The sequence below is a fragment of the Myotis brandtii genome, unplaced genomic scaffold (genome assembly GCF_000412655.1).
Source record: "Myotis brandtii unplaced genomic scaffold, ASM41265v1 scaffold328, whole genome shotgun sequence".
In the NCBI taxonomy this organism is placed as follows: Eukaryota; Metazoa; Chordata; class Mammalia; order Chiroptera; family Vespertilionidae; genus Myotis; species Myotis brandtii.
Genome location: NW_005362626.1, coordinates 5,667,439 through 5,695,092, shown reverse-complemented (window position 1 = coordinate 5,695,092; position 27,654 = coordinate 5,667,439). Strand labels below are relative to the sequence as shown.

Below are 27,654 nucleotides of genomic sequence, written 5' to 3'. Positions count from 1 at the left end.
CTGGAGCACCTGTCCTGTGCTGGAGCACCTGTCCTGACTGGAGCACCTGTCCTGCCTGGAGCACCTATCCTGACTGGAGCACCTGTCCTGTCCTGGAGCACCTGTCCTGTGCTGGAGCATCTATCCTGGCTGGAGCATCTGTCCTGTGCTAGAGCACCTGTCCTGGCTGGAGCACCTGTCCTGGCTGGCACATGGGGTGATCCACAGGAATTTATGAATGAATGTAGCTACCTTGTGAACAGTATGAAGTCATTTCACATGCATGTGCCACAATGCAGCTGATTCGGCAGGATCAAAGGAGTAGCTTAAAAAATGTTTTAATCAAACATTTGCTTAAAGTTTTAATCTCTTCTTCAGTGACTGCCCTTTCAATAAATACGTGGCCAGTATTTTGTTGTTGAGGCACCAAAATGAGGAAGTCCAGGCACTGAGGCTGAGCAGTTTATCCTCAGGACAGCTTCGAGCTCCTAAGAACAAAACCGGCTTCCGAATCCACTGCCATCAGGAAGGCCCAAATAAGAGGAGAGAGGCCGGTACGGACAGTAGTCGGCAAAGCCAGTACTGACACCAACAGCCCATGGAGAGGGAGGAGGGAGCGATTTTTAAAGTGAAGACACAGCAACTGCTAATATTTATTCAGTGCCCAGTACTTGCTGGACGAGATTATAAACCCATTACACACTTCTAATGCCCACAGCCTGTGAGGTAACATATTCCCCATTTACAGACGAGGAAACGAGGCACAGAGAGGTGGAGGGACTTGCCCAAGGCCATCAGCTGGTGAGAAGCCGAGGCCGAGCTGGTGAGTGCTTCCTGTTCTTAGCCACCAGCTATTGGATGTTCAATGCTCTGAGGGGGACAGTAAGGCCTCATTAACTTGCTGACAGGCTCTGTGACTTTAAGTGAAACGAGGTACAATGAGACCACGTTTACCACAGGCTAACTGTGATAAACAAGAGCGAGGCTCCTACGCCATCCCATCAACCTTATAACTGAACGATGTTGTCGATTCCAGTCAAGGGCACATGCCGGGGTTGCGGGCTTCATCCCCAGGAGGCAGCCGATCAATGATCCTCTCTCATCATTGATGTTTCTATCTCCCTCTCCCTCTCCCTTCCTCTCTAAAATCAATAAAAAAATATATTTAAAAAAAAAGAATGATGTTGAAAGAAATGGCGTTATGCAGGACCTGTTTGCTTGTACCCTGTTACACTCTGAGCAGAGGCGGCTAATGGTATCTGGAGTATTCTGCCTGAGGAGATTAAAACTATGTGTCATCCTGTAGAAAGGCTCTGAATTAAATGACTCAATTTCATGTCTGCATGGGGCAACCCTACATGGGGTCCTGGGAGACCGGGTGCCCTGGCAAAGCTGGCAGTGAGTTGAGTGCCTCCTCTGGGCAAAGGTGCCCTTGCTTCCGGCACCGTCGGCCAGAGGAGAGAGGGCCAAGCAAAGAACCAGGGCTCCCTGCGCTCCTGTCTGTGCCCTGTGCTCGGGGATGGAGGCTGGGTGACGGAGGGCGGCAGTCCCTGCGGAAGACAAGTTTCCTTCCTCAGACACGTGCATCAGCCACATGCGAAGATGGACCGGCATTAACCGCTTTATACACTCTCTCAACACTGCACTCTCCGTAAACCCAGCCCAGTTCCTGTGGTGTAGAAGGTCACTTCACAGAGAACGGTGGTTGATTTTTTAAGCCACATGAAACCTCAGGTCCCCAGCACAGTGCGATGGCTGTGGTAGGGGGGACTGAAACCATTATACTTCCCAATACGTGGGTTCACATATTCCTATTATAATAGCTCCGGACAGTTCATGCCAAGTCTCAGGCTCACTGAATGTCTCAGGCACCCAATGAGAACAGACCCCCTCAGGTCCAGCAGAGCTCACCCCTGGCCGCTGCCGGCTCGGGCAGCTCCCCATACACACCTCATCTTGATTTATTTTCGTCTTGACCCCAAGATGCTCTGTTCTATAGCAGCCTGTGTTTGGGTCCATGTTTTCTAAAAAGTTTTAAAATGCTGCTTTTTATACTAAAAAATAGTTCCTTCATATTCGGCTCCAGTGTGAAATAAAGAGGTCTTGATACCGACGGGTAATTAAAGCCACATTCCATTTCTGGCGTTAGCGCTCTAGTGCTGGGTGGCCGGCGGGTCAGCTGGCCTCTGCCACTTCCTCACCGCCCAGGCTGGCTCAGCACGCTCCTCCCTACCTCTCGGGACACGCTCGGGACCAATGAGATAAGGGTCTGGCAGGCACTTGATTTCTTTGGAACCGAAATTATATTTTCATAAGATCATTTTTATCAGCATAAGTACTATGAATATGGGCAAGCATCGGTGCCAAACTCACTGTGGGACAAAGAGATGGCATCTTTTAAAACTGGTGTTTCCAGAGGAGGGAATGTGGTTTGTATCTCTGAGCAGCCCACTCAGAGATTCTGACAGCGCTCCCTGGGAAGAGGGTGTCTCCGGGCGCCCCCCTTTAACAGACTCCTCCCAAAGCCTCCTGCGCCCCATCGGAGAATTACACAGCCCTGGCAGGTAACGTTTACTTAAGAATTCTCCAAGAGCCTGAGTCAAAAACATCCCCCCACCCAGTTTCTGAAATGGAACCAAATTCCATGATAACAACTAACTCACAACAGACATGATAAATTAAGTCAGAGACAGAATATGGTTAAGTAATTTCCCTTGTCGGAGCTGTCTACCCGGGTCCTCAGAGGCTGTTTAAACTTGAAAAATGGATGGTGGAAAGGACCTCGAGACATATGAAAAGTTACTGCCCTGGAGGGAGGGGGGGTGGGGTTCTGGTGCAGCCAAGTTCAGGGAAACTGCGCATTTTACAAAATGACTCAGGAAAGAAAGCAGTTTCCTACTTTTCAGAATGTTTTCTCCTGAATTATCTGCTGACCCGAAATGCTCTGCCAGAGAGGTGTACGAGGGGGACGGCGGCAAGAAAGCCCCCCAGCAGAGGACACAAATTCGAGCGTGTGGAGGGAACACGAGCTTCTCTTTCTCAGGCTCGTGGGTGTGTCCTCTCCAAACCCCAAAGTCTGACTTTAAGCCTCACATGCTGTTTATGCGCGTCCCACGTGCAGATCCAAGAACTGAAGAAGGAACCCGCTGCAATTCTACCATCTGGGGAAGCCCTTTCATCCTTTCTCACACTTTCGAGCCCATGAGGGACCTGTGGTCTCGTGAGGGGTATTAGGAACTAGTGCTATGCCCACTTACAACACCTCAGTCCTGAGTGGCATTCCTTCAGGATGGGTAGGAATCAGGGGAGTGTTTAGCTGGGTGCTGCTGAGTGACAGGCTTTGTCACAGCTTCCCCGGGGCCGGGGGTGGGGGGCGTGGCTGCCTTCACAGAAGTGGGCCTGTTGGGGTCACAGAGCTACACAATGAAGTTCAGAGAAAGCACATTAGATGAGAAAAACAGAAACTGGTGAATTACCTAAAATATTTAATAGGCAGTTCTTTAAAAATTCTAATCCAGGTAGAATGATCAATTTCTGCAAACCTACACTTTTCTCGTAGTGATTTATTCTTCCTCTTCCATTGGTTACAAATAGAATTTGCTGTTAGTGGCATCAGCCCTTAGGATGATGCCTGCTTTTTCTACTGGAGTTGTGCAGGCTCGGTTCCAAGTTCACATAAGCCTATTAAGCCATAACAGATCCGAAGCAGAGCTAGTAATGCGATTCCTAACTCCAGGATAGAGCCTTATTTCTGTGTGTACCCTCCTGTGGACTTGTTGGCCATGCCTCCGGGGACCAGGAATGTACTGGGATGCTAGCACTTGAGTTCTCTATGGTGGGAAGCCACCTCGGGAGCCCTTACTACATCCAGGGAGCATTTCCAGATTCCCACCACACCCATCTATAATAATAAAAAGGTAGTATGCTAATTAGACCGACATCATTTCAGACATCCTTCCTGACGAAGCCGGGGCAGAGGGAAGCCAGCCCAGGTCCCAGGTGCCTGCGGGCGGCCCGAGGGAAGCCAGCTCCGGTCCTGGGTACCTGCTTGGCGGCCGGTGGAGGGAAGCAGCCTAGGTCATGGGTGCCTGCTGGCGGCCGGAGAAGGGAAGCCGGGGTCCCGGGTCCCGGAGGGAAGCTGGTGCCAGCAGCCGGGGAAGGAAGGCCTACTCTTGCACAAATTTTCGTGCATTGGGCCTCTAGTTTATACATAAACCCCATGAAGAGACTAAGTCAGCCTTTCTTCTTGGACCAACCTCCAGAAAAGTCTTAACACATCTTCCAAAAGGCAGAACTTTTTGCATGTATTGATCTCTTTGGCAATGTCATCCAAAAAACTTAAAAAACAACTTTAAACTCACTTCTGATAAACCCAAGCCAGATTCATGAGAATATATGTGGTAAGAAGGTGAATTTGGGGCTGGATGGGCCTAGCGCTGGAGGGGTGATTCTCACCAAGGCAAGGCTGTGCGACAGTCTGAATGAAGGAGCCTTTGCCCTCAACCTGAGCGTCTATTAGCTCCCATAACTATTAAGAATTATTACTACAATTCTTATGTAAACAGAGTATTTAAATTACTCAATCACTTCAATTACTATCTTTTAAAAAAGAAAATAATCAGAATTACTCTAATGAAATGATTCCAGGCTCAAATTTCATTTTCTTAACTCAGCGGCTCTGGGGTGGGGCCGCAGGGAGAGATGCCATTAAGCACTACAAGCTTGAACACGTAATTTATCTTATTCCTCATTATTACTACTGGCAAGCAATATTTGCTGAATTCTCATACTCTGAGCTCGGAGCAAAATAAAACGAGACATTGTTTTTATGCTTCAGTCCTCATATTCTAAGCATTTGAAGTTCCAGGACTTACTATTAAGAGAACTCAAAAAGAATAAAAAGAAACAACTAATTACTCAAACTAGAAGCATTTTGAAAATGAAATCATTGTAGAAAAGTTGTATTTTAGAATATACTTACTTGTGTCTTGGAAATGACATTTAAATACCATCAATTCTTCTGTAAAACTTAGTGAGAAAAGACCGAGGTCTGAGACTGTAAGGATTGCCACCTGAAATAAGCCGCTGTGGGACTCCCTCTCTGCCGCCAACCACTCCCAAATGAAGTGAAGTCAAGGCACTTCCTTCCTGCGCGTGAGCGGGCCCTGGAAGCGTGTTACCAAGAGCTCCTGCATCTCACGACCCAGACGAAGGTCTCACACGAGGAAGCACAGCTCGCACCAGGCAGAGAGAACCCAGGAATTCTGAACCCCTATTCTCTGTCAAATAATTTTTGTTTTAAAATCTCGTTCATGTCTAGGAAAGAGCAGGCAGGTGCTCATCCCAGTTGGAACAGACATGGTCGAGATGAATGTCCCCCACGGGCTTTCCGAGGACACCTGGGCATCGTGTAAGCCCAGGAGCCCAGCTTCTCCTGCCAATTTATTTGGCAGGCGTTTTGATTCCACAAGACAGGATCCTGGGATACTGCAGGCCACCGCTGTGGACTCTGACACAAATCAGATCTATCTTACTGGCGGCCGGCGCAGGCGCGGGCCCAGTCCAGGCGCACTTCCTGTGTCTGGAAGGCGCCTCAGGGCCAAGTGGAGGGAGTCGTGTCCCTGCTTCAACCAGAATAGCTCCACTTTTATGCACCAGGGCTCTGTGTCATATTGTTTTAAAATAACAGGTTCTTCTGCTTAATATAAAATGAAAAAGCTAAACACACTGCCGGGGACACCTGATAGAACAGGCACAGCATTGGGAAGGGCAAGTGATTTGTTTGAATCCTCAGGGTAAACGTCTTCTAACCCTGAATCCCCCAGGCTCCGCCCTGGTACCGGTGCTGGCACCGCTCTCAGCACAGAGCAGCTGTTTGAAATGTTGATGACAACTGTCACTTACAGACAGAACGAGGCTACTTCCCGTCAGACCAGACCGCTGCACTCGCGTCCCAGTGCAGGCTGGCTGCAGCGTACCTTATCGCTGTCCAGTGTGTTCTGCGACGTCCGGGAGGCGATCGAGATCGTGTCGGGCTGGCTGCTGCCGTCGCCTTGGCTGTCCAGATCCTCTCCGTCCCTGGAGACACAGGACATTTTAAATTCCTGACTCTGCTGGCTTTGTGTTCTAGACTGGTCAGGCTCGTCCATCGGTCATTGGAGAAAGAATGGCTACGTTTCAAGGGGTGCAAGTCAGTCTTCGTGACTGCTGCTACTTCCCCTGTGTTAACTCGGATTTGATACCTCTGTGCTAAGCACAGGCTTTCTGCAGGCATTGGGCTAAGTATCTAACATAGATCATTCCATTTAATTCACATAATAAAAAACAGAGTTGACATGATTATTTCCAGAAACGTGTAGATTTGCACACGTGCCCGGACGGACTCACCACTGGGTGGGAAAGGCAAAGTGGCCGGAGATTCGCACACAGCCCTGCAAATACTTTAAGCGGAAGCAGGGTCTTGTCTTGACGAAGCAATTTCATTGCTAAGAATAAACTATGTTCAAAACCCTTTTCCTCCAAATGTCTGAGAAAAACGATTTTTGAAAAATATTACGTTAACACTGCCTTGTTCCTTCCCTATTAAATAAACAAGCTTAGCCAAACCTCCCGCGCACACTCACCGCCTGCCCTTGTGCCGCGCGGCCGGGGCTGTCTTGGGGATGTGAATGGGCTCCTTCAGGGCGCCTTTCAGGTGGATGGTCCTCTCCTGGATCACCTCCCGGATGTGCTTTATCCAGTCCTGCTTGTTTTCGATGCTGGAAGCCTGAACCGGTGCGAGAACCCGTCAGATCCTGCCCCAACCACGCAGGCCTCGCATCGCTGGAGCTTCCCATTTTAAACATCACTTTCCAGCAGGAAAGCAGCCCATCCTATGTTTAATATGCCACCAAACAAATGACCCTAGTTTTGAACGTTTTTAAATCAAAACCATTTTTATTTTATAGCACTTATGTTATTCCACATCAATGGATATTCTAATCACCGATCGTTCCCTGGCCCGGGAAGCCAGCCTAAACCAAAGCTGCTCTGAGGCAACTCAGGTCAAGAGGAGTGGTCAGTGGCTGGCAAAGTGTCCATGGACCCTGAACCTCAGGTCATGCTGCCCGTCACAGGACTCATCGGACAGCAGCTGCAGCCGCCACATTTCCACAAGCACGAGTGTCCTCGGGCTCCCTTACCCTCGTGTGAAACGAGGGACTGTGGCGTGGACACAGCGAAGAGCCGGTCCCACCGCCAGCAGGTGAGGCTGCAGTTCCCAGCGCACAGGACAGAGCCTGCCCCAGCTCTGCACTCACCGGCCCCTAGCTGTAAGTGGGAATAAACCGCTAAATAAACGAGTGTATCCTACTGCCAGTTCCACGTGGTGGATTGACCTGGACTTTATTATGCCCGTGGAGAAAGGTTCTCTGGACATGGCACGGGGTAGGCCCTCAGCAAGCATTTGTTGAGTGAACACACATGGCGTGACTTCGCCCAGGTTTTTTCTCTCACTGTGCCTCAAAGAGGGCGCTTTGTGTTCCCTTTTTACAGGTCCTGGGCCTTAGTAACAGTTTTAATTTCCTTATGGAAAACATCAACCTCCTATGATATAAACATGATTCCCTGTAAATGATTAAAACAATCGTCAGTGGGATTGTAGATGAGATCACAAAGGGAGGGGAACCCACCATGTCCTCATGGTGGGCCTTGTTTTGAAACTAGAAAGCCAAAGCCCATGGTGGGAAAGGAAATTAAAATTGAGAATTCTCTAAATAAAATGCTTTAACTGGAGGATATGGCTTTAAAGTTATTGAGGGACAGTAATGAACAAATAAAGGATAAAAGGGGCCTCTTGCTCCCATTCCGGAATCTGATGCCAGGAGAGCAGTCACGCTGACTTTGGGGTCGGAGCAGCGTGATTAGGGAGCAGGGGAGTTTGTGCATGAAATAAGCGTCTCAGGGTGGAAAATGTGAACACACAGACCTACTGGAATTTAAATGCCTGGTACAAATGTTCAGAGACTACACAAAGAGAAGTATCTGAGGAAGAACATCTGGCCAAGTCTTGAGACAAATCAGGAAAACTGTTACTATGGTTCAGAAATAAAGAAAATTCTCATGATATAAAGCGAATTTATCATTACATTTATAGAGGCTAATCCTCCTAGTAGTCTCAATCCATTTAAGGAAGGATTTAGAAATAGAATTCTCCCTTGCAGACTATAAAAGTTAAAAAAAAGACCACATTTTGTTTTACAACTACCAGGCCATCAGCATCATTGCCATGACAACTATGACGGTGACCACCTCCATCACCACCACATTCCACTACCACCACCACCAAAACATTTTCTCAACCATCACATCACTCACACTTATCTCTACCACCATTTATACCATCACCATCTCCACCGCTGCCACCACCACCATCTCCTCCACCACCACCACCACCATCTCCACCATCGCCATCACCATCTCCACCACCACCACCACCTCACCATCTCTACTACCGCTGCCACCATCTTCACTACCATCACCACCACCACCGCCACCATCAACGCTACCATCTCCACCACCATTTATACCATCACCATCTCCACCACCATCTCCACCACCACCACCATCTCTACTACCGCCGCCACCATCTTCACTACCATCACCACCACCACCGCCACCATCAATGCTACCATCTCCACCACCATCATTTCCATCCACCACTATCTCTACCACCACCACCACCTCCACCACCACCACCACCACCACCACCACCACCATCACCACCATCACCATCTCCATTGCCACCACCTCGATATCCACTGTCATCACCATTCACACCAGTGTCATCACCACAAAGCAATCTCTAAAATTAATGAGAACATCATTTCGTTTAGTCTCTTCTTGGAAGTCAGAAAAATATTACTCAAAACTCCCTAGAAAACTGTCATCTGGTAAAGCCCACAGGAAGTCTTTTGTTCAACTGCATCATGAGTATTTTATTATGTCCCAAATGAAAGTAATCCATAACTGGCTAAAATATCTGGCACTATTTCTTAGATACACCCTTTGGCATATGTTCACTGCAGCTAATCTGGATAAACACTTAATATAAGTTGGAAGTTTTAACGTCTTGAGGATACTTTAAAATTTTATGCCTTAGAAAAGTTCAGTTATCTAATATTTAGCTAACAGTGCAATTTATGTTTTATAGGGCTTTCTGCCAGTACTAACAAGAAAACACTGGGTTGGTAATCATACATTCATTGCAAAACAATTCCTCATTTCTATGTGAGTAAACACCTTAAAACGCAATGGTGTAACAGTTAGCAGCTCTATAAGAGTGACACGCTGCTGAATAACCTGGGGTTGCTGGAAATACCATAGAGATTCAAAGGAATGTGGCAAAATCGCTGACATGCAAGTTCACACACCAGAGGCCCATTAAGCTTTTGGCTCGTTTCCCAATATCCTACAAATCATTGTCTACATCTTCCCCAGAACATCCTTAAGTCAATTATGGTCTTTCCAGACAGCTCAAACAGACAGTTCCATCTGTATTTTCTCAAACACAGAAGGAGGGAAGTACATTAAGACACCCTTAGAGCCCTTTGCCATTCTTAGGAGAGGGTAGTGTATTCAAGACAGAGTTCAAATCAAATATTCAAAGATACTTTCCTCCCCCAAACACTAGATACCTCAAAGTACCCTTAGTGTCTTTTAAACACTTTAAATCAAAACATGACATAAAACCCATGTAGCTGATCACTATCCCCCCTTTTCTCTGCCCCCAAACTAGAAAGCCAAAGAGCCCAAGACCCCATGGAGACGGCTGGCATGCTCAGCCTTGAAACTGTCCAAGGCCGTCACACTCCACCAGGTGCCCCCTTTCCTCTAACCACAGGTCAAGTGTGCATGGAAGCTGTGGGCCCATCTCCCTGTCCTCCTGGGCCTGAACTTCCTGCATCTCTCAGGGAATGAACAATTCTTTTCAAAGTACGGGAAGTACGGGAAAAGTTTGAAGACTTGCTCCATTTGATTTGAGTAAGCAAGCAAAAGTTTAGCTCACGTTATTTCATCCCTGGAATACCAAAATGAATTTATTCTACTGTTCTTGTGGTAATCACTAATCCCAACAGAACATAAAAGTAACACATAAAGTGATATGAAAACCAACAGTTTCAACCATAGGAAAAAATAAAGCATTCATTGGCACAATAATAAACATGTCACAGAGCATATCCCCAAGCTTCCCATGGACCTACCTTAAGGACAATTTTATTATCTGAAGTTGGCGTCCTCCCGACCCACAGTGCAAATTTGCAGGGATCTCCTTCAACATGTTCTGTGACACCCAACTCTGAGGTCTGCGTAAAAGACAATGATATAATTAGATGAGAGTACAATTCAGAGACCATGTGGTCATGCTAGGTTATAACAACGTAGTTTGTTAACTTTAATAAGTAATCCTTAGCCCTCACTTTAGTGAAAATAAGGAAATTTTGTTCTTAGGCTACAAACGACTGGACTGGTTTCATCTTTTTCATATCCTGTGAGCACCGTTACTGGAGATTCTGATGCAAGTCCACAAGCAAGTCCAGAGGGAAAAAAGCAAAGTATCTGAAACCTTATTATCTGGAAGATCAAGAGTTGACTCATTTCAACCTTATAAATAACAAAATGCGTTTGTTCTGGTTGTGAAAGAGCTGTCACTCCCATTTTCCGCATGAATGAAGTACCTTCATGGAGGGCAAATGGTGTTTTAACAGCTCAGTTATTTTCCAATTTGTTTATCAATCGCATAAACTTTTAGTATTTCACCAATAATTTTAAGGGCTAAGGACAAAATTGCTCTCTGTAATATATGTAGGTGTAATATGCGGAACACGGAAGAGTGCAGATGAAGGTCAACACCTTCAACCCCACCACATCATGTTCCCCCCTAACTCATTCTTCCGCCTCCAGCGAAGGAAGTGATTCATAACCCAGAGCGATTCATAGCGCAGAGGGGCCTCTGAGGGAACCTCAACTTTTAAAAGATAAATTAAGTGAAGATGTATCAGCTTCTAAAACAGACCAGCTTGGTCTCTGAGGCTAGATTAGAGCCAGCTAGTGAGATTACTAGCCAGCAATGCTGCATTTTTTCTTTCCAGTTAGAATATGATCTAAAATGATGTAAGGTGGCTGTGATCCAAAAGACAATCTCAAACAGGATGTCAGCCAAAGGAAAGGGTATGAAAACCATTAGCTTGAACTTGCAAATTCCAGATTATTATTCAGATGCTCTCTACACTTGGTAGTATTTTATTACTTTGGGAATTTGATTAACATATGGATACCATAAAAACATGTAACGAATAAAATACAAATTATCCAAATTCCAAATATCTATCAATATTTATAAGCAATCTGCCATACCTTGTATAAATAAACCAAATCCTAATGCATTTTCTATTCTTTCTCTGATGGTGATTTTTCCTTAGTTTTCCCCAATCCTCCCACTGCCTGAGCCTGCCCAGCAATTTTTTGATGACAGTCCTCTGAGATATTGCTACTAAGGGAAGAAGGAAATACAGTGGACCCTGGGGACGACGTGTGCCTGAGACTTTTCTGAGTTGACATGTGATTTTATAGAGAGACTGGTTGGACGTGCTCCGAATGGAAAAAAGGCACCAGGTGTGTTTCTCTTGCCAGGAAGTACAATGACAAGTAAGGATTCAAATGCATCACTGTATCTGCCAAGCACTCAAGGGCAGCTGTCTCTAAATAGGTGGGATTGTGGGTCTTTAAAACGATTTTTGCTTACATATATTTTTCTCCAATAATCATATTTTGCTATTGTAAAACCCATATATTTATTTAAATTTATTTTTAATGAAAATATATCAAATTTTGTCATTAAGATCCCACAGTGAGCCACCCTGTAAGGCCCCAATCCTCCCACTGCCTGAGCCTGCCCAGCAATTTTTTGATGACAGTCCTCTGAGATATTGCTACTAAGGGAAGAAGGAAATACAGTGGACCCTGGGGACGACGTGTGCCTGAGACTTTTCTGAGTTGACATGTGATTTTATAGAGAGACTGGTTGGACGTGCTCCGAATGGAAAAAAGGCACCAGGTGTGTTTCTCTTGCCAGGAAGTACAATGACAAGTAAGGATTCAAATGCATCACTGTATCTGCCAAGCACTCAAGGGCAGCTGTCTCTAAATAGGTGGGATTGTGGGTCTTTAAAACGATTTTTGCTTACATATATTTTTCTCCAATAATCATATTTTGCTATTGTAAAACCCATATATTTATTTTAAATTTATTTTTAATGAAAATATATCAAATTTTGTCATTAAGATCCCACAGTGAGCCACCCTGTAAGGCTGCATAAGTATGTTCCAATGTTGGTGAATGAAAAATTAATTACAATGATATGAGAACTGCACAAAATCATAGTGAGATATAATCATTTTGTGTATTTATAAAACTAGTTAAGGTACACGAAAGGCAAATGATTTAAATTCACTTACAAAGTGTGTTCTTATCCTGTAGCTAGAGTCCACGGAATTTAGAAAAAGCAAGTCTCCTAAAGTCTAAGAAAACTCAAACTCAGGAGCGCCCTCTAGTGGACTCATAGCTGTCAAAGAATTTCACTGAAGATGAAATCATGACAATTTTGGACTTTCCACATTTTAGGATAACCTGAAGGCAACAAAGAGTAATTTTTCTCTACCTACAAAAATGTTGCAATTGTGTTACCTTTAAACTTAAAATTCTGAATGCCAATACTTACAAACAATTTGCTTTTATAAAGGTACTTGCTTCTCCCACTGGAATCTTTCACTTCTTTACTAAATACTAAGGACATTTCAAAAAGGAAGAGATGCCGTTCTCGACCCTTTCGAATTAAGGTTTTTGGGTCCCACACTTGGAAGGATTCCTGCAGGATGAGTTCTCCCTGAGACTCGATATTTTCATCAAACCCTACAACATAAAAAGGAGGCACAATCAATTTAAAATAAAAAGGATAGCATTATGATTATTAAACATTTGTAAAATGCCCATCAATTAAATCTCAGATTAGCATTTCCATTTGGGCCCCTGACTCCTGCCTCCCCAGCACTGGCCCATCCAAGAAAGGCTAATTCTTCCTGAAACAAGACTTTAATACATTTTTTGTGTTTTTTTTTGTTTGTTTGTTTTTTGTTTTTTTAAAGCAGGGATTCCTCTTGGCTTTATTCCTTATGTTCTAGCTCCTTAGGGTGGCATTCTCACCAGCTGAGAATACCATGCCTCGTCACCTGCACTCCCAACACTCCTCGTACAGACCTCCTCCGCCCAGAATGATTCCCTGACATTCCCAGCCCGCGTCTTGATCTGCTGCTTCCTCGGCCTAGAACACCCTTCCAGGACATTCCTCAGCAGTCCCGGACTTTCCACAAGGCCGTCTAGCCTTCCTTCTGGGTACTCATCTCTCTGGAGTTTGCCCTCTGCATGCAAACTTCTTCATGCGTATCAGTCATGCTCTGGCCACTGGCTGGCTTTCACTAATGAATGCTCATCTCTTCATGGAAGGGACCCGCTGCCTGGACTCTAAGATTCCTGGGGCAGGTGGGGACTGCTAATTGTCTCCCAACTTCCACTTCCCCCCTCTTCCCTAATAGCAGAAGCCCCCTCCATGTCGCTCAAATGAGCACTCCATTTCCCAGCATCCTCTGCAGCTTGGGGAGACCCGCACCTACAGGCCGCATAGGGAGAGTCACATGTATGACGTCTAGCTGCTCCCTGCCCCACCCCACCCCCCACTTCCTGCCCAATGCAAGGTTAACACAGTCTCTAGACACATCCTGAGCTGAGCCAGCCAGGCAACATCCGAGGCGTGGAGAGAAACGAGCAGGAGCAGAGCCCGAGTCCTTGGCGTCAGGAAGGGGTGCCACGCCAGCTCCGCATTTTACACCAGAGAAAGAGAAAGCCATGCCGCTTGGCCTTGATTGTTGGTCTCTGTGATCAAGAGCAGCACCTTTGCCCTAACTAGTGTACTGCTCAGTGCTACCCGCAATAATGACACACGCAGGCCAGCTGCGCTTCTTGTAAACGTGTGTAACCTGAGAGTAAGAGTTAAGCTCTGGAACACAGAATCGCCTTCTTAAACAGAAGCATTCACAGAAATTATAATGGCAACATTTTAAAGTGTATTTATCTGATTCTCTACCGTGTTATATACCACATTCACCTGCATAAGCAGTTGTGTGGTACTCGCTACGTGTTCCAGGCTCAGGCAAGTGATGCAATGGATGCAGAGATGGGGAAGCAACAAGCCCCTTTAAGGATTTTCTCATCTTAGGGGACTGATCTATCCGAACCCATCACCTAACAGAGACCAGGCAGGTGAAGGCCAGCAACACGAAGCTCAGAGTGGGGAGAGGCCACTCCCAGTAATGGGACAGGGACAGGTGGTTAGGTGGAAGCATTTCACATGATCTTTAAGGGAGGCAATGAAACCAATTCTTTAAAAAAGAAGACATTCACATCTAGACTCTTACTCCTAAGTAAACACAGAGGCATGAAGCCAAGGTTTTCAGGGAAAGGGAAATCCATTCACAGGCGTCAGCAGGAAGCGCACACAGGTGTGGGGCGTCCGGTACCTTCCAGCATGCTGAGGTGCATGGCGTCGTTGGCTCGCTTGGGCACGCTGAGCATCACCTCCAGGCCGTCTTTGATCTCCCCTTTGCCTTCCTCACAGCACGTGAGGAGCTCCTGCAGAAGACCAAGACCATGAACTAGCGAAGACTGCGACATGCTCTACCACCAAGATCTTTGTAGAAATGAAAGAGCTTTGATTTTTTTTATTGATTTTTTTTTTTACAGAGAGGAAGGGAGAGGGATAGAGAGTTAGAAACATCAATGAGAGAGAAACATCGATCAGCTGCCTCCTGCACACCCCCTTACTGGGGATGTGCCCGCAACCAAGAGCTTTGATTTTTAAGATAAAAAAACAGACTGTGGTCTCCTGGGCATATAGTCTCACAGGAAACGAATTATTGTCTTTGTGTCCAATGGACAGACAGGTCTGTCCTGCTCAATCAGGACATTTCTTCACATCAGAGAAACCAGGGGGAGTCATAAGTTAAGATAAAATTAGTGTACATGTCAACTACCAAGCCCCAAAAATGACAAATAAAAATATTTAATTAGGAGAGCAGAGCAGTCAGCTACTGGTGTGGCTGAAGGTCATGCCAGGGTCCTGTCAGTACCACTGAGCTTCCACAGGGCCCAGCATGACTCTGAGCCTCTGGTGCCATGAATGCAGGGCCATCGAACCTGGAACTGCACAGCATGCGGCAGGAGCAGTGATGCTGTAGGAACACCGATGGTGCAACACCCTCTGCCTGTAGGATGTTTAGAAGCTCCCATGATTGCATCACACTCCCTGGGAGTGATTATGTCGCGGATCTCCGGGTCACCATCATTGATGAATGATAGCAAGGACAGCAAATTCTGACTCCTCTGGTATCCAAGACACCTCGCCTGTACACTAATGACTACTGGTCAGGCAGTGCCACAGCAACAGCGCTCTGGGTCCCAGGACTCAACAGAGGGACATGACAGTGAGGTCAGCTCTGGCCTCACACCCAAAGGTCTGGAGCAACTGAGCTACGGACAAGCACCTTCACTCACGACCAGATGGCGTTTACCTATGAATCTGAGCAGCATGGCAAAGAGGGCTTCCATGCACGGAGGCCAGCTGCACTGGCAGGAGCTCCTGGCTGGGGATCAACACCGCTTACTCCTATTCTCCAGAAGGACCCTCCGCAGAATCAGGGAGGGTTATGAGTTCCAGCCCCAGCCAGTGAGTGACCAGACATGAGGTCACTAAGGAACGGTCTGTAGAGAGCCACGGGCTAAAACAAAGTCCTTCAATCCTGAGGGCGCCAGAGGTGACCGCCTTTGCGGAATTAGGAAGCGAAGAGCAAATGTTAAGATAAACAGCTTAGCCTCCCGGCTTCCACTGTGCAGTTTCAGCCCACAAGTCTCTGCAGGGACAGGACAGTCAGTCCCTCAGGGAGATCCTGATGCTGAGGGGCAAGGGAGCTGCTCCGACAGAAAGTTCCAGAAGGGAACCACAAGGAAGGCAGCCACTTCCTAACTATTTCTCCATTTTTTCTTACCAATAAAGAGAGTACAGAAGAGTTTCAGGTATTCATAACTCCCCCTTCTGAATGTCATTATCGCCTCCTATTATTGTGCTAGGACTGAACTGGGGACACAGGTTCATAAGATACTGTTCCTGGGATGAATGACTGGTACATTCTAATGTTTAATTACTAACATTCACAAGCCAATGAAATGGCAGGGTAAACACCATTAGATGGAGGCTGTAGATTATTTTTCTTGTAGTCAAGAAAATATGTGTCAATTACATATAGAATGCACTCTGAGACATTCTTACCACAAATTCTAAGTTTTCTTTACCATCCAATTGCCAAGACTAATAGTTATTAGATTTTTACAAGTGTGACTTTAGTTATAATCATTCGTAACCAAGAAAAAGCAGGTCAGTGTGACTCAAATACTTGTGATTTGTACGAACAAACTGTATACATTTGTGTGCGACAAATGACGAGACCAGAGGGTAGTGCTTCTGGGTTCAGGGGAAACCTGGGCACCAGCCTGGCCTGAGTGCAGAGCCACGCCCACGTGGTGGGGACCAGTGAGGACTGGGGGCACGCCCCACCCTAAGGCCAGGGCCCACCTGCAGCCAGCACTATGTGAGGTTGGCTTCATCTATGCAAAGCGTACAGCACAGTGCCTGGTCCGAAGTCAGCAGCCATACTAGGAGCCATGGTATAGATTTTCAGGACTGACAATTTCTCTTTCCTTTCTCATTCTGTGTTACTGACGAGGGTTGGTCAGTGACGTTTAGGGGCATAACTGAGGCATATACTCTTATTTACCTGCTGCACTGAGAGATTGGTCAGGGAAATAAATGGCAATGAATTAAAACAAAACAAAACAAAACATGCTAGGCGTCATTTTTAAAATTCAGGGAACTTTACAGATAAAGAAAAAAGTCACAATAGCAATGTACCAATCATACACTTTGCAGGCTGAGGATGTGTCATACGTACTTTTAAAAGGAGCTGGTACTTGGTTATGCGCTGCACTGGTTTAATAAGGTAGGAGGAGATGGAATTGGCTAACCCGTGCCGCTGCTGGATCTCCTGAATTAAAGAAAAGTTATATAAATAAGTAAATACAGACACCACTGGGCAAGTTAGACAGCACCGACTCAGTTTACATTTCTATATCCCCACAATGAATATACACACATTATTTTTCTGTAAATGTAAAGCAGAAATCACTGATTATTCTTCTAATATGGTCAACCTACAAGTAGTAAATGTGTCATCACTTGGAACCCCGAAGATGGCGGTGTTGACTCTGCCTCGCTGGCTCTCAGATCAAACAGGCAAAGTCAACCACCCCCAGCGCTGTCCCCTGGGGCCGGCACGGGCGCCCTCGGAGCCGTCACACCTGAGTCAGGGACCGACCACCCTCCCTCCCTCCCACCAGCTCCTGAAGCTTCGGCCACGTGTACCCGAGTCACCGACCACAGCCCTCCCCACAGACGCTTCCTTCTCCCCCACTAACAAGGCTACACACCGTCAAGGAATTCTGCTCCCCTATTAGTGCTCATGACTCAGCTGCTTTAGCCCAGAATTCCCACCCCAATCTGCTGTGGCTGCCTTTTCTCAGTTCTCAGCGTTCTCAGAATTTATCAAGAACGGCTGTCACCCGGAAGGCCACGCTGCAAAATGGACATAAAAGCCACCACATCGCTGTGCCCTCCATCTGTTTGTCATTGGGATCCGGCTCGCCAGAAAAAGCAGACTAGAGGAGCCCTGAGAATTGCCGGCCGCACGAATCACCAAATGACTTGCTCCTCAGGCATCTAGCAGATTAAATTAAAAACTGACAACGCCTCCTCTGGCTTCCAGATCATAAATGTAGTTTCCAAGGTTTCTTTTCAATTTGCCATGGTTTAAAAACGTGGGATTCGGGATGTAACGATGATACACACGTTCACGCATCTAAAGGATTTCTTTCACATACAGTAAAATTCAAAATCTTAAGGGCAGGTCAGTGAGTTCCGACCAATGTTCTGACCACTTATAAGCAACTCCCACACCAAGATACGGAACATTCCCCATCACGAAGTCCTCTCGCCCCTTCCAATCTGCTCCCCCACCCATGCCCCCACCACCACCAGAGGCAACCCTGTTCCGATTCCTATCACTACAGATTGATTTTGCATATCCTGGAGGTTCACATAAAGGGAATCATAAAGCATGTGTCTCTCTATATCCAACTTCTTCCAGCCCACGCTTTGGAGGTCAATCCATGCTGCCATGTATCGGGGCTTACCCCTCCGCACGCCTGAGCAGAACGCACCACAATGCGTTGGGAATGCTTAGTAGTATTTAACACTCCTGGTTCTAATAACATTTTCAGAAATGCATCTCCAATTTTTGTTGGCATCCTTATTACCTGTCATCGTATTATACGATTCAAACATGGTTACAAGATCACAGTAGTCTTCCATAATACCTCACAAGATTTAATCCTGCTGAAATAAAAGTATTCCCTTTTCTAAAGTTTCTTTACTTATAAATTTTGGATGGGAGGGGGCAGAGAGTTGGGGGGAAAGCAGGACCCAGCTCCCTGGTCAGAGGCATATCTGATGCCACGACTGATTCTTCCTGTGCATTTCAGCAGTTTCCATGCAATAAAGTCCTTGCTGTTTGCACCCCTCTCTGCGGAGGGGGACGCCCTCTGTGGATATCCACTCTGCCCAGCACCTCTGCCGCCACCGAAAGCTAATTGAGCCCTGACAGATGCGCAGCTGTACGAGGAAAACGACGGGCAAGTAACCTGTGAGATCTCTACATCAGACAAACATGATTTCCTGTTCTCTTGAAGGTTTTTAGGGCCAAGCGTTGTTTTTCTAATGACCTTATGATTCCAAACATTCATCGTGCCACATGCTCTCAATGCTTGAGCCTTATATAATTCTAACTCCGCATGTGGGGTTTCTCCTAGCGGCAATGACCTAGGGCTGTGGTCGGCAAACTCATTAGTCAACAGAGCCAAATGTCAACAGTACAACGATTGAAATTTCTTTTGAGAGCCAAATTTTTTAAACTTAAACTATATAGGTAGGTACATTGTTATTAACTTAATTAGGGTACTCCTAAGGCTTAGGAAGAGCCAGCTCAAGGGGCCAAAGAGCCGCATGTGGCTCTCGAGCCCCAGTTTGCCGACCACGGACCTAGAGCAGTGGTCGGCAAACTGCAGCTCGCAAGCCACGTGCGGCTCTTTGGTCCCTTGAGTGTGGCTCTTCCACAAAATACTGACTTCTGCGCATGGGAGACGAAGTTTCAATAGCACTGTACGTGCGTGTCTGCACGTGGTATTTTGTGGAAGAGCCACGCTCAAGGGGCCAAAGAGCCGCATGTGGCTCTCGAGCCCCAGTTTGCCGACCACGGACCTAGAGCAGTGGTCGGCAAACTGCAGCTCGCAAGCCACGTGCGGCTCTTTGGTCCCTTGAGTGTGGCTCTTCCACAAAATACTGACTTCTGCGCATGGGAGACGAAGTTTCAATAGCACTGTACGTGCGTGTCTGCACGTGGTATTTTGTGGAAGAGCCATGCTCAAGGGGCCAAAGAGCCGCATGTGGCTCGCGAGCCGCGGTTTGCCAAGCCGCAGTTTGCCGACCACTGATAGGGCCTATGAAAGACTGAGAAGAAAAGCATCTGGGCTGGGAGCAGGCTTATTTACAAAGGCAGGGAGGTGCAGCTGCTGGCCAGGAGAATGGCACGGACACAGGGTCATCTGCAGCCAGGGCTTCTCTCAAAGAGAAAAGCTGAATGTATTCAGTCCCCAGACTTGCAGAGAAGGGCAGACGGTCACACCTGGCCATGCACAAGCATATATGCCTTCAAAAGCACCCCATCTTTCGATCAGAATTTATATGGCACACATGTGACTACGTCCTACAAACCCAAAAAGCATTCTGCATGTTACAGCATGAGACTGCTTTCCTTTTTGTACTAAATGGTCACCTTGCAATATATTTTTTAAAAAGGATGAGCTACATCTATGTTTACACCAATGAGAATATAATTAATAAAACTCCTAATGGGCCTAGTGGTTACAGTGCTATTTGTAAAATTTTACTGGTAGGCCACTTTTGGAAAATAACAACATGAAATTAAAATGGGAAAAAGAAATGATTAAAAAAGATTCAAAGTTACTTTTTTTTTTAAGAGGGAAAAAGATTAATTTAATAGTTTACATCTTCTGTACATGTAAACATTTATGATTATATAAAGATAGTAATGACATACACACACATACGCATATTAAAGCCTGAATTTCGTACAGATATATAGCTTGAGAAGGAGCATTTTAAAACATAAGTCTATCCCACCATATATGTGATAGATAAAAATGCAAATATTGTCCCATCCATCAGGTGAAAGTTATGAAATAACTTAGGAAACCTCAGTTTCCTCAGTAACCCATGACTTACATCAAAGTAGGACCCTGCGTGCTCTAATATCAGCTGAGTGGAATCAGGCTTATTTTTGCAGTAAGTGACGTACATCTGAAACTTGTCTGCCTATAAACAAAAAAGCATGAGAATATCACTTTCTAATGGCAGTAAGTCCAAATATGATCAACTTTTATATAGAAAAGAAGCTGTGTGGACAAAGGCTATTTAAGGCCCAAATTAAAGAAACCCTATGTTATAAATAAATCTACTAAAATGAGAAACACACCTCCAGCAGCCTCCCCTGACCCAGCACGCCGGGGTTGGGCACATGCTCTCTTCCCCCACGATGGCGTGTGGACACCTGGCAGTGCGCTTAGATGGCACGATCACAGGTCACGTGTCTGCCCCCTCTGGACGGGGAGACCCCCACCCCCACCCGGCAGGGCTGGGCACTCATGTTCAGCTGGGAATCCCCGGGGCCACACAGAGGTCTGGCACACTAAATGGTCTCTTTTAAATCACTGCTACTGCTAATAATAAGCTCATTCTGCATCAGTAACTAGCTGGGGAATGCAATTCTCTGAGACAAAGCCCATTTCTCTGTCTGCAGATTCCAGTAGAGTATGGTGACTGAAAAGAAATGGACAGCGTTCCTCCTAACTCCCTTCAAAGCCACCTAGTAACTGTGAACAAGAAGCTGAGGTTTCATTACCCAAGTAACAAAGCAATGCCCCACGTCCTCCGGCAACTGCTCGTATTTTTCCAGCTCCTTCAGGAATATGCTGCAAAGAATGAAAATGTTATCCTACTATGATGATGTTTTAAAACATTTCAGTAGTGAAATATGCCAGAAATTAGACCAAGCATACCGTGACCTCAGGCAATGCCTGAGTTTCATCATTTTAATCAAATGCAGTGAAAAATCTGTGCCCTCTAGATTTTGAGATTTAGCAGAATGTGCAGCTCTTAACTAGGGTCAGTTACTGTGACATTCAGCTCACTGGTTTAGCATTTAAACACTTTCTAATAGAAATTTTAACCTAGCGGCTCACTTTCGGGAAAGTGCTGTTTAGTAGTTAGAGGCATAATGTAGGGATGGAAATATTCAATTAGAAGAACCCCTTTACCCTGGCCAGTGTGGCTCAATGGTTGTTCACCGACCCATTCACCAGGAGGTCGCCGGTTCGATTCCTGGTCAGGGCACATGCCCAGGTTGTGGGCTCCATCCCTAGTAGGGGCCGTACAGGAGGCAGCCAATTGTTTCTCTTCTACTTTTTTTATAAATATATTTTTATTAATCTCAGAGAGGAAGGGAAAGGGAGAGAGAAACATCAATGATGAGAGAGAATCACTGACCAGCTGCCTCCTGCATGCCCCACACTGGCGAGCCTGCAACCCAGGCATGTGCCCCAACTAGGAATCGAACTGTGACCTCCTGGTTCATAGGTCGATGCTCAACCATGAACCACACCGGCTGGGTGAGCTTCTTACATCATAGTTTCTCTCTCTCCCCTTCTCCTGCTCTCTCTGAAAATCAATTTAAAAATGTTTTTTTAAAAAAGAAAAAGAACCCCTTTAGATGTTAGTGTCCTTTGTTGGGGCAGGGGCAGAGGAATGAGGAAGGTCCCAGGAATTCTGGCCCCACATCGTTTTTCCATAGACTACTGGCCACACAGACTTCTCCTACAAGAGCTTCTGCTACTTTTTAAAAAATATATATTTTTATTAATTTCAGAGAGGAAGGGAGAGGGAGAGAGATAGAAACATCAATGATGAGAGAGAATCACTGACCAGCTGCCTCCTGCATGCCCCACACTGGCGAGCCTGCAACCCGGGCATGTGCCCCAACTGGGAATCGAACCGTGACCTCCTGGTTCATAGGTCGATGCTCAACCATGAACCACACCAGCTGGGTGAGCTGCTACTGCTTTTAAAAAATTTCTTAGAAATGAACCCGTGTCCTCCTCTGACCAGTGGAAAGTGCTTCTCATTCTGGACAGACTGCACATCTGTTCCGTCCTCCATTCCCACTTCCTTCTTATCCAAAAAGACCGAACATTGCCCTAGCCAGTTGCTTAGTGGTTAGAGCCTCCACCTGTGGACTGAAGGGTCTCAGATTCGATTCTGGTCAAGGGCACATGCCTCTACCTCTATTAATCAATGTCCCCCCCTCTTTCTGTCTCTCCCCCTCCCTTCCAGTCTCTCTAAAAACCAATGGAAAAATATCCCCGGGTGAGGGTTAAAAAATAAATAAATAAATAAATAAATAAATAAATAAATAAATAAATAAATAAATAAATAAATAAATAAATAAATAAATAAATAAATAAATAAATAAATAAATAAATAAATAAATAAATAAATAAATAAATAAATAAATAAATAAATAAATAAATAAATAAATAAATAAATAAATAAATAAATAAATAAATAAATAAATAAATAAATAAATAAATAAATAAATAAATAAATAAATAAATAAATAAATAAATAAATAAATAAATAAATAAATAAATAAATAAATAAATAAATAAATAAATAAATAAATAAATAAATAAATAAATAAATAAATAAATAAATAAATAAATAAATAAATAAATAAATAAATAAATAAATAAATAAATAAATAAATAAATAAATAAATAAATAAATAAATAAATAAATAAATAAATAAATAAATAAATAAATAAATAAATAAATAAATAAATAAATAAATAAATAAATAAATAAATAAATAAATAAATAAATAAATAAATAAATAAATAAATAAATAAATAAATAAATAAATAAATAAATAAATAAAAAGATTGAACATCGCCTGTAATTGGAAACCTTTTCTTTCTTTTAACCCTAAGAAGTAACTTATGCAGCAGCCAATGACACAGCTCGAGAGGAGTTAGGGTCTCACGAAAACAGTTTTCAGTTTTCCGAACCTCATTTCTACCAAAAGTGAGCATAACTGTAAAGTTGAGCCTGTATTAAAATTGTGTTTAGAATGTCAGTCCTGCTGAAGAAAGCCTGGCAGGTTTTATTCAAATTTCGCTGAAACCTGTACTTGCTGCCGTGGGAAACCTTGACTGCCCATCAGGGACGGTCAGCACAGCCCCCGGCTCTCCAGGGCAACCGGCTGTGGCTCCCCGGACAGCCCACTCACTTGTTATGGAACTCGTAGATCTCCTGCATGTTCCCGAAAATGATGAGCTCCTTGTTCACGATGCCGGGCGGGATCTCCTCCACTCCGCTGGTCATTTCCCACAGGTAGGTCTGGCGGGAGGGAACAGGGATTAGACAAAAACTGACACCACACTTTCAAGACACCAGTATTTCTGACCTCTGTAGGATTGGACCCAAGTTCATGTATACCCGAAAATATGTCTTAAGAATAGAATCTTTTAGGAAAGCACGAAAAACTGGAAAAACAACAACAACACACACACACAAAACCCCTCAGTTGCTATAGTACTTGAGAACACTTCCTATACTTTTTGACTCTAAACTTATTCCGAGGTTTGAATTTTGGAATTAAGCTTCTCCACAAGGTGCAACAAATATTCATAGAACTACTGAGTATTAGTTGCCAATCATCATCAGTAGGTGCATCTCTCTGCAGCTGCTGTGAGTTCTATACAAAGGGCCCAGCGGCCCGGCCGCCATGTGACACACCGAGCGAGAGGGTTAACGCTGCATCAGCCCGTAATGAGCAGAAATGGAGCCAGAACGACACAGAGGTGCAACGTGACACTGGTTGCCTACGACACTTTAAATCTCAGAGCCCTTGACCGGAATCGAATCTGAGACCCTTCAGTCCGCAGGCGGAGGCTCTAAAAAGTGTGATTATTTTAAGAACTGCTAATAGGTAAGAATAAATGCAAGATTATACACAATCTAAGTAAACAAGCAAAAAAAACTTACTTACATCCATACACTCCCGGAGGTCCCTGACATAAGCCTTTTCAGTTTGAATTAGCTCAGCCATTATGAACCTGAAACACAGGAAGACAGCAAACAGTTAGTGCACAGCCAGGACACACTACCCACTTCTATGGTTTATGGAATAATAAAGTGGTTCAGAAATCATTAGTCATGTATTTTGGAGAATTCAATCGAGAATAGATAGAATGAGAGTATCTAGCCACCAAGTCGAAGGAAGAAACAATTTGGGACAAATTCTGTCGAGCTTCCCAGAGATCGGGGTTTCTCAGCTCAGCACTCGACACTCGGGATGGATAATGCTTTGCTGGGTGCCGTGCCTTGTAGATAGACGTTTAGCAGCCTCCCTGTCTCCACCCACCAGATGCCACAACCAAAAAAGCCTCCACACGCTGCCAATGTCCCCCAGAGCACACACTGCCCGACTGAAAATCACAGACTCAGAGCAATCTTTTGTCTTATTAGTATCCAGTACCGTTCACTAACGTTTAAACACCTCCCCTTGTTAGTCACTTCTTCTCCTTAGTATTCCCATCCTGGTCCACTGAGGACAAATGACACTAACTCGATGTGCCAGCCCCTACAAGATGGAAGTGCAGGGACAGGTAACGAGCGACTGCTGCTGAGGCAGGTGATGAGGGGACAGTGCACGCCTTATTAGTATCCAGTACCGTTCACTAACGTTTAAACATCCACCCCCCCCTTGTTAGTCACTTCTTCTCCTTAGTATTCCCATCCCGGTCCACTGAGGACAAATGACACTAACTCAATGTGCCAGCCCCTACGAGACGGGAGTGCAGGGACAGGTAACGAGCGATTGCTGCTGAGGCAGGTGATGAGGGGACAATGCACGCCGTGGAGTCTGAGCTGCAAAAACTAAGCATATTCCGACCAAGCAGATGTCACGCCATTTAACCTGAAAGCACCCACAGATGCCTGTTTGTCCCAGTGACATTCTCTTCCCTTTTTCAAGGGATCTGGCAGGTTCTGAAAGTCCGGCTTACTCTTTCCTGCGGGCAGACTTCCGTTTCTCCTCGTTAAGCTCGTGTGCGGCGTCGCGCAGCTTCACCTCCGACCCCGGGATGCTGGCTGGGATGATGTCCAGCTGAAGACTCTTACTCTGTGGAATAAGACAGCGATGAGTTCGGCGGCCTGAAGCGCACGCAGGACACGCAGAGCACCCTGACTGGTTCCGTTTGCACAGAGCCATTTACCGATTTGTTGGAATCTGAAGAAATCCCCAGGGCTTTCTCCAAAGAGGTCCTGTACTTCTCCATCCGCAGAGAGAAGTCTCTGTACCGCTTATCCACGGCAGTGACACATTTCTTTATCTCTGCCGCGTGGGCATGGCCCTTTTCACAAAAGCCGTCAGCCAGCTGGATCAACAGCTTCACCCTCTCTTTGGTTTGCTGCAAGAAACACACACAACAGGAAAGTATTGGGAGGCAAATGAACCCACCTGCAGAAACCAGCAACTGGGGCAACCTGCCTCCAGCTCAGCTCTGAACAGAGAACAAAGTGCTGGTGATAGAAGGTCAGAGGAACGCCCCACGTCCATCCAATTCGTCTCCCTGGTCCTAGACGAGCTACCTATTCTCAGCTCTTCGGCAACGAATGTCGTACCCACCTGCAGAAACCAGCAACTGGGGCAACCTGCCTACAGCTCAGCTCTGAACAGGGAACAAAGTGCTGGTGATAGAAGGTCAGACGAACGCCCACGGCCATCCAACTCGTCTCCCCGGTCCTAGACGAGCTTCCTATCCTCAGCTCTTCGGCAATGAATGGCGCTATGAAACCCGTGGATAAAAACAATCTAGACTTTCTGTCAACGTCTTCATCTGCTGGATGCTCAGCAGAAATCTGTAAATGCATAAGCACGCGTTCCCTCGGGACGCCCTCTGAATTCTGACTGTCCTTGAATGCGTGTGTGTTGGGCATGAAGACCTTCCCTGCTTTACGCATGTTTACTCTGCACCCGTCGGAGCAAAAGCTCCCCGAGGGCGGCAGCCCCCCGAGACGGGCTTCCTGTGCATCTGGGCCAGGAGCTCGCATGGCAGACGCTCACAAGATCCCTGCGGAGGAGACACGGGCCTCACACGTTCATGTCGGTTTCCCTTGCGGGAGACGGAGGAAAAGCCACGTCAGGGACTGGCCTTCTCTACAGGGGGATTTCAGACTTTGTTCCCTGTTTTAGAACTCCCTTTAAAAATGTCATTTCCTGGTATACGGGCCTAGGAAAGATCTTTCATTAGGTTAAGCATTACGTTTCTGACTTCATGTAAAGTTAAAGATAACCATCCAACATTGGTTCTATATAATAGCTGTAACTTCACTCAACCCCAACTTTCCAACCGATCTTTAGTCACATCCATTTCACTTATTCTCACAAGGGGCTTCCTTCAGTGTTCCCACGGGCAATGCCAACGCGTACAGTGACTCTTCAGCTGTGATAAGCTTTAACTGGAAAACCTTTATGACCAATGTTTAGGAGATTGATTTTTTAAATCCCCGAAAGAAAGGTCAGAGTTCAGAACCCAGATAGATTATCCTGGTCTGTCCAATAGAAGTTCTGAGCCAGAAGCCACCAGGCAACTGCCCAGTCAGCGCTAAAGATGCTCAGACTGCACACGAACCCACAACCTGGGGCGGCTGAGCACTTAGCACCCCGCCCCAGGCGGGCTCTTGCCTTTGGTTCTCTGCACAGGTGCCCTGATGCCTGCAGTGCTAGCCCGGCAAACTGCGGCTCTCGAGCCACATGCGGCTCTTTGGCCCCCTTAGTGTGGCTCTTCCTAAGCCTTAGGAGTACCCTAATTAAGTTAATAACAATGTACCTACCTATATAGTTTAAGTTTAAAAAATTTGGCTCTCAAAAGAAATTTCAATCGTTGTACTGTTGATATTTGGCTCTGTTGACTAATGAGTTTGCCAACCACTGTCCTAGATGTCCTCGTGGCTCCTGCAAGTCCTTGCTCCACCCAAGACCACCTTCTCCACATCCCGCCCTGCCCAGCCACCCTCCCCGCTGCTCTGCTGCTTCTGACGGCTTGCAGCACCTTCTCGCAGAATGCAACGTACTGATGACACTGCTGTCTGTCTCTTCTGTTAGAAGGTAACCGCCACGGGCCAGGGTGTTAGTTCTGCTTGCTAATATCTCCTGCACCTCCCTGTGTCTGGCACATAGTGGACAGTCACACAATATTTACTAAGAAAAATAAATGAACAT

At 45.7% G+C, this 27,654-nt stretch overlaps 1 protein-coding gene across 1 annotated transcript in view; it reads right to left on the bottom strand.

The window, feature by feature from the left end:
* TRIO (trio Rho guanine nucleotide exchange factor) overlaps positions 1-27,654 on the bottom strand; it is a 217,751-nt gene that overhangs the window by 80,897 nt on the left and 109,200 nt on the right. Inside the window, exons 22-33 of the mRNA XM_005871063.2 lie at positions 25,646-25,840; positions 25,436-25,551; positions 24,418-24,484; positions 23,656-23,765; positions 21,214-21,283; positions 20,538-20,627; positions 17,074-17,166; positions 14,590-14,701; positions 12,738-12,928; positions 10,221-10,322; positions 6,603-6,745; positions 5,958-6,057 (exon numbers count right to left, since the gene is read on the bottom strand). Of these exons, the coding sequence (XP_005871125.1) occupies positions 5,958-6,057; positions 6,603-6,745; positions 10,221-10,322; positions 12,738-12,928; positions 14,590-14,701; positions 17,074-17,166; positions 20,538-20,627; positions 21,214-21,283; positions 23,656-23,765; positions 24,418-24,484; positions 25,436-25,551; positions 25,646-25,840 (1,389 nt within the window). The remainder of the gene's footprint in view (positions 1-5,957; positions 6,058-6,602; positions 6,746-10,220; positions 10,323-12,737; positions 12,929-14,589; positions 14,702-17,073; positions 17,167-20,537; positions 20,628-21,213; positions 21,284-23,655; positions 23,766-24,417; positions 24,485-25,435; positions 25,552-25,645; positions 25,841-27,654) is intronic.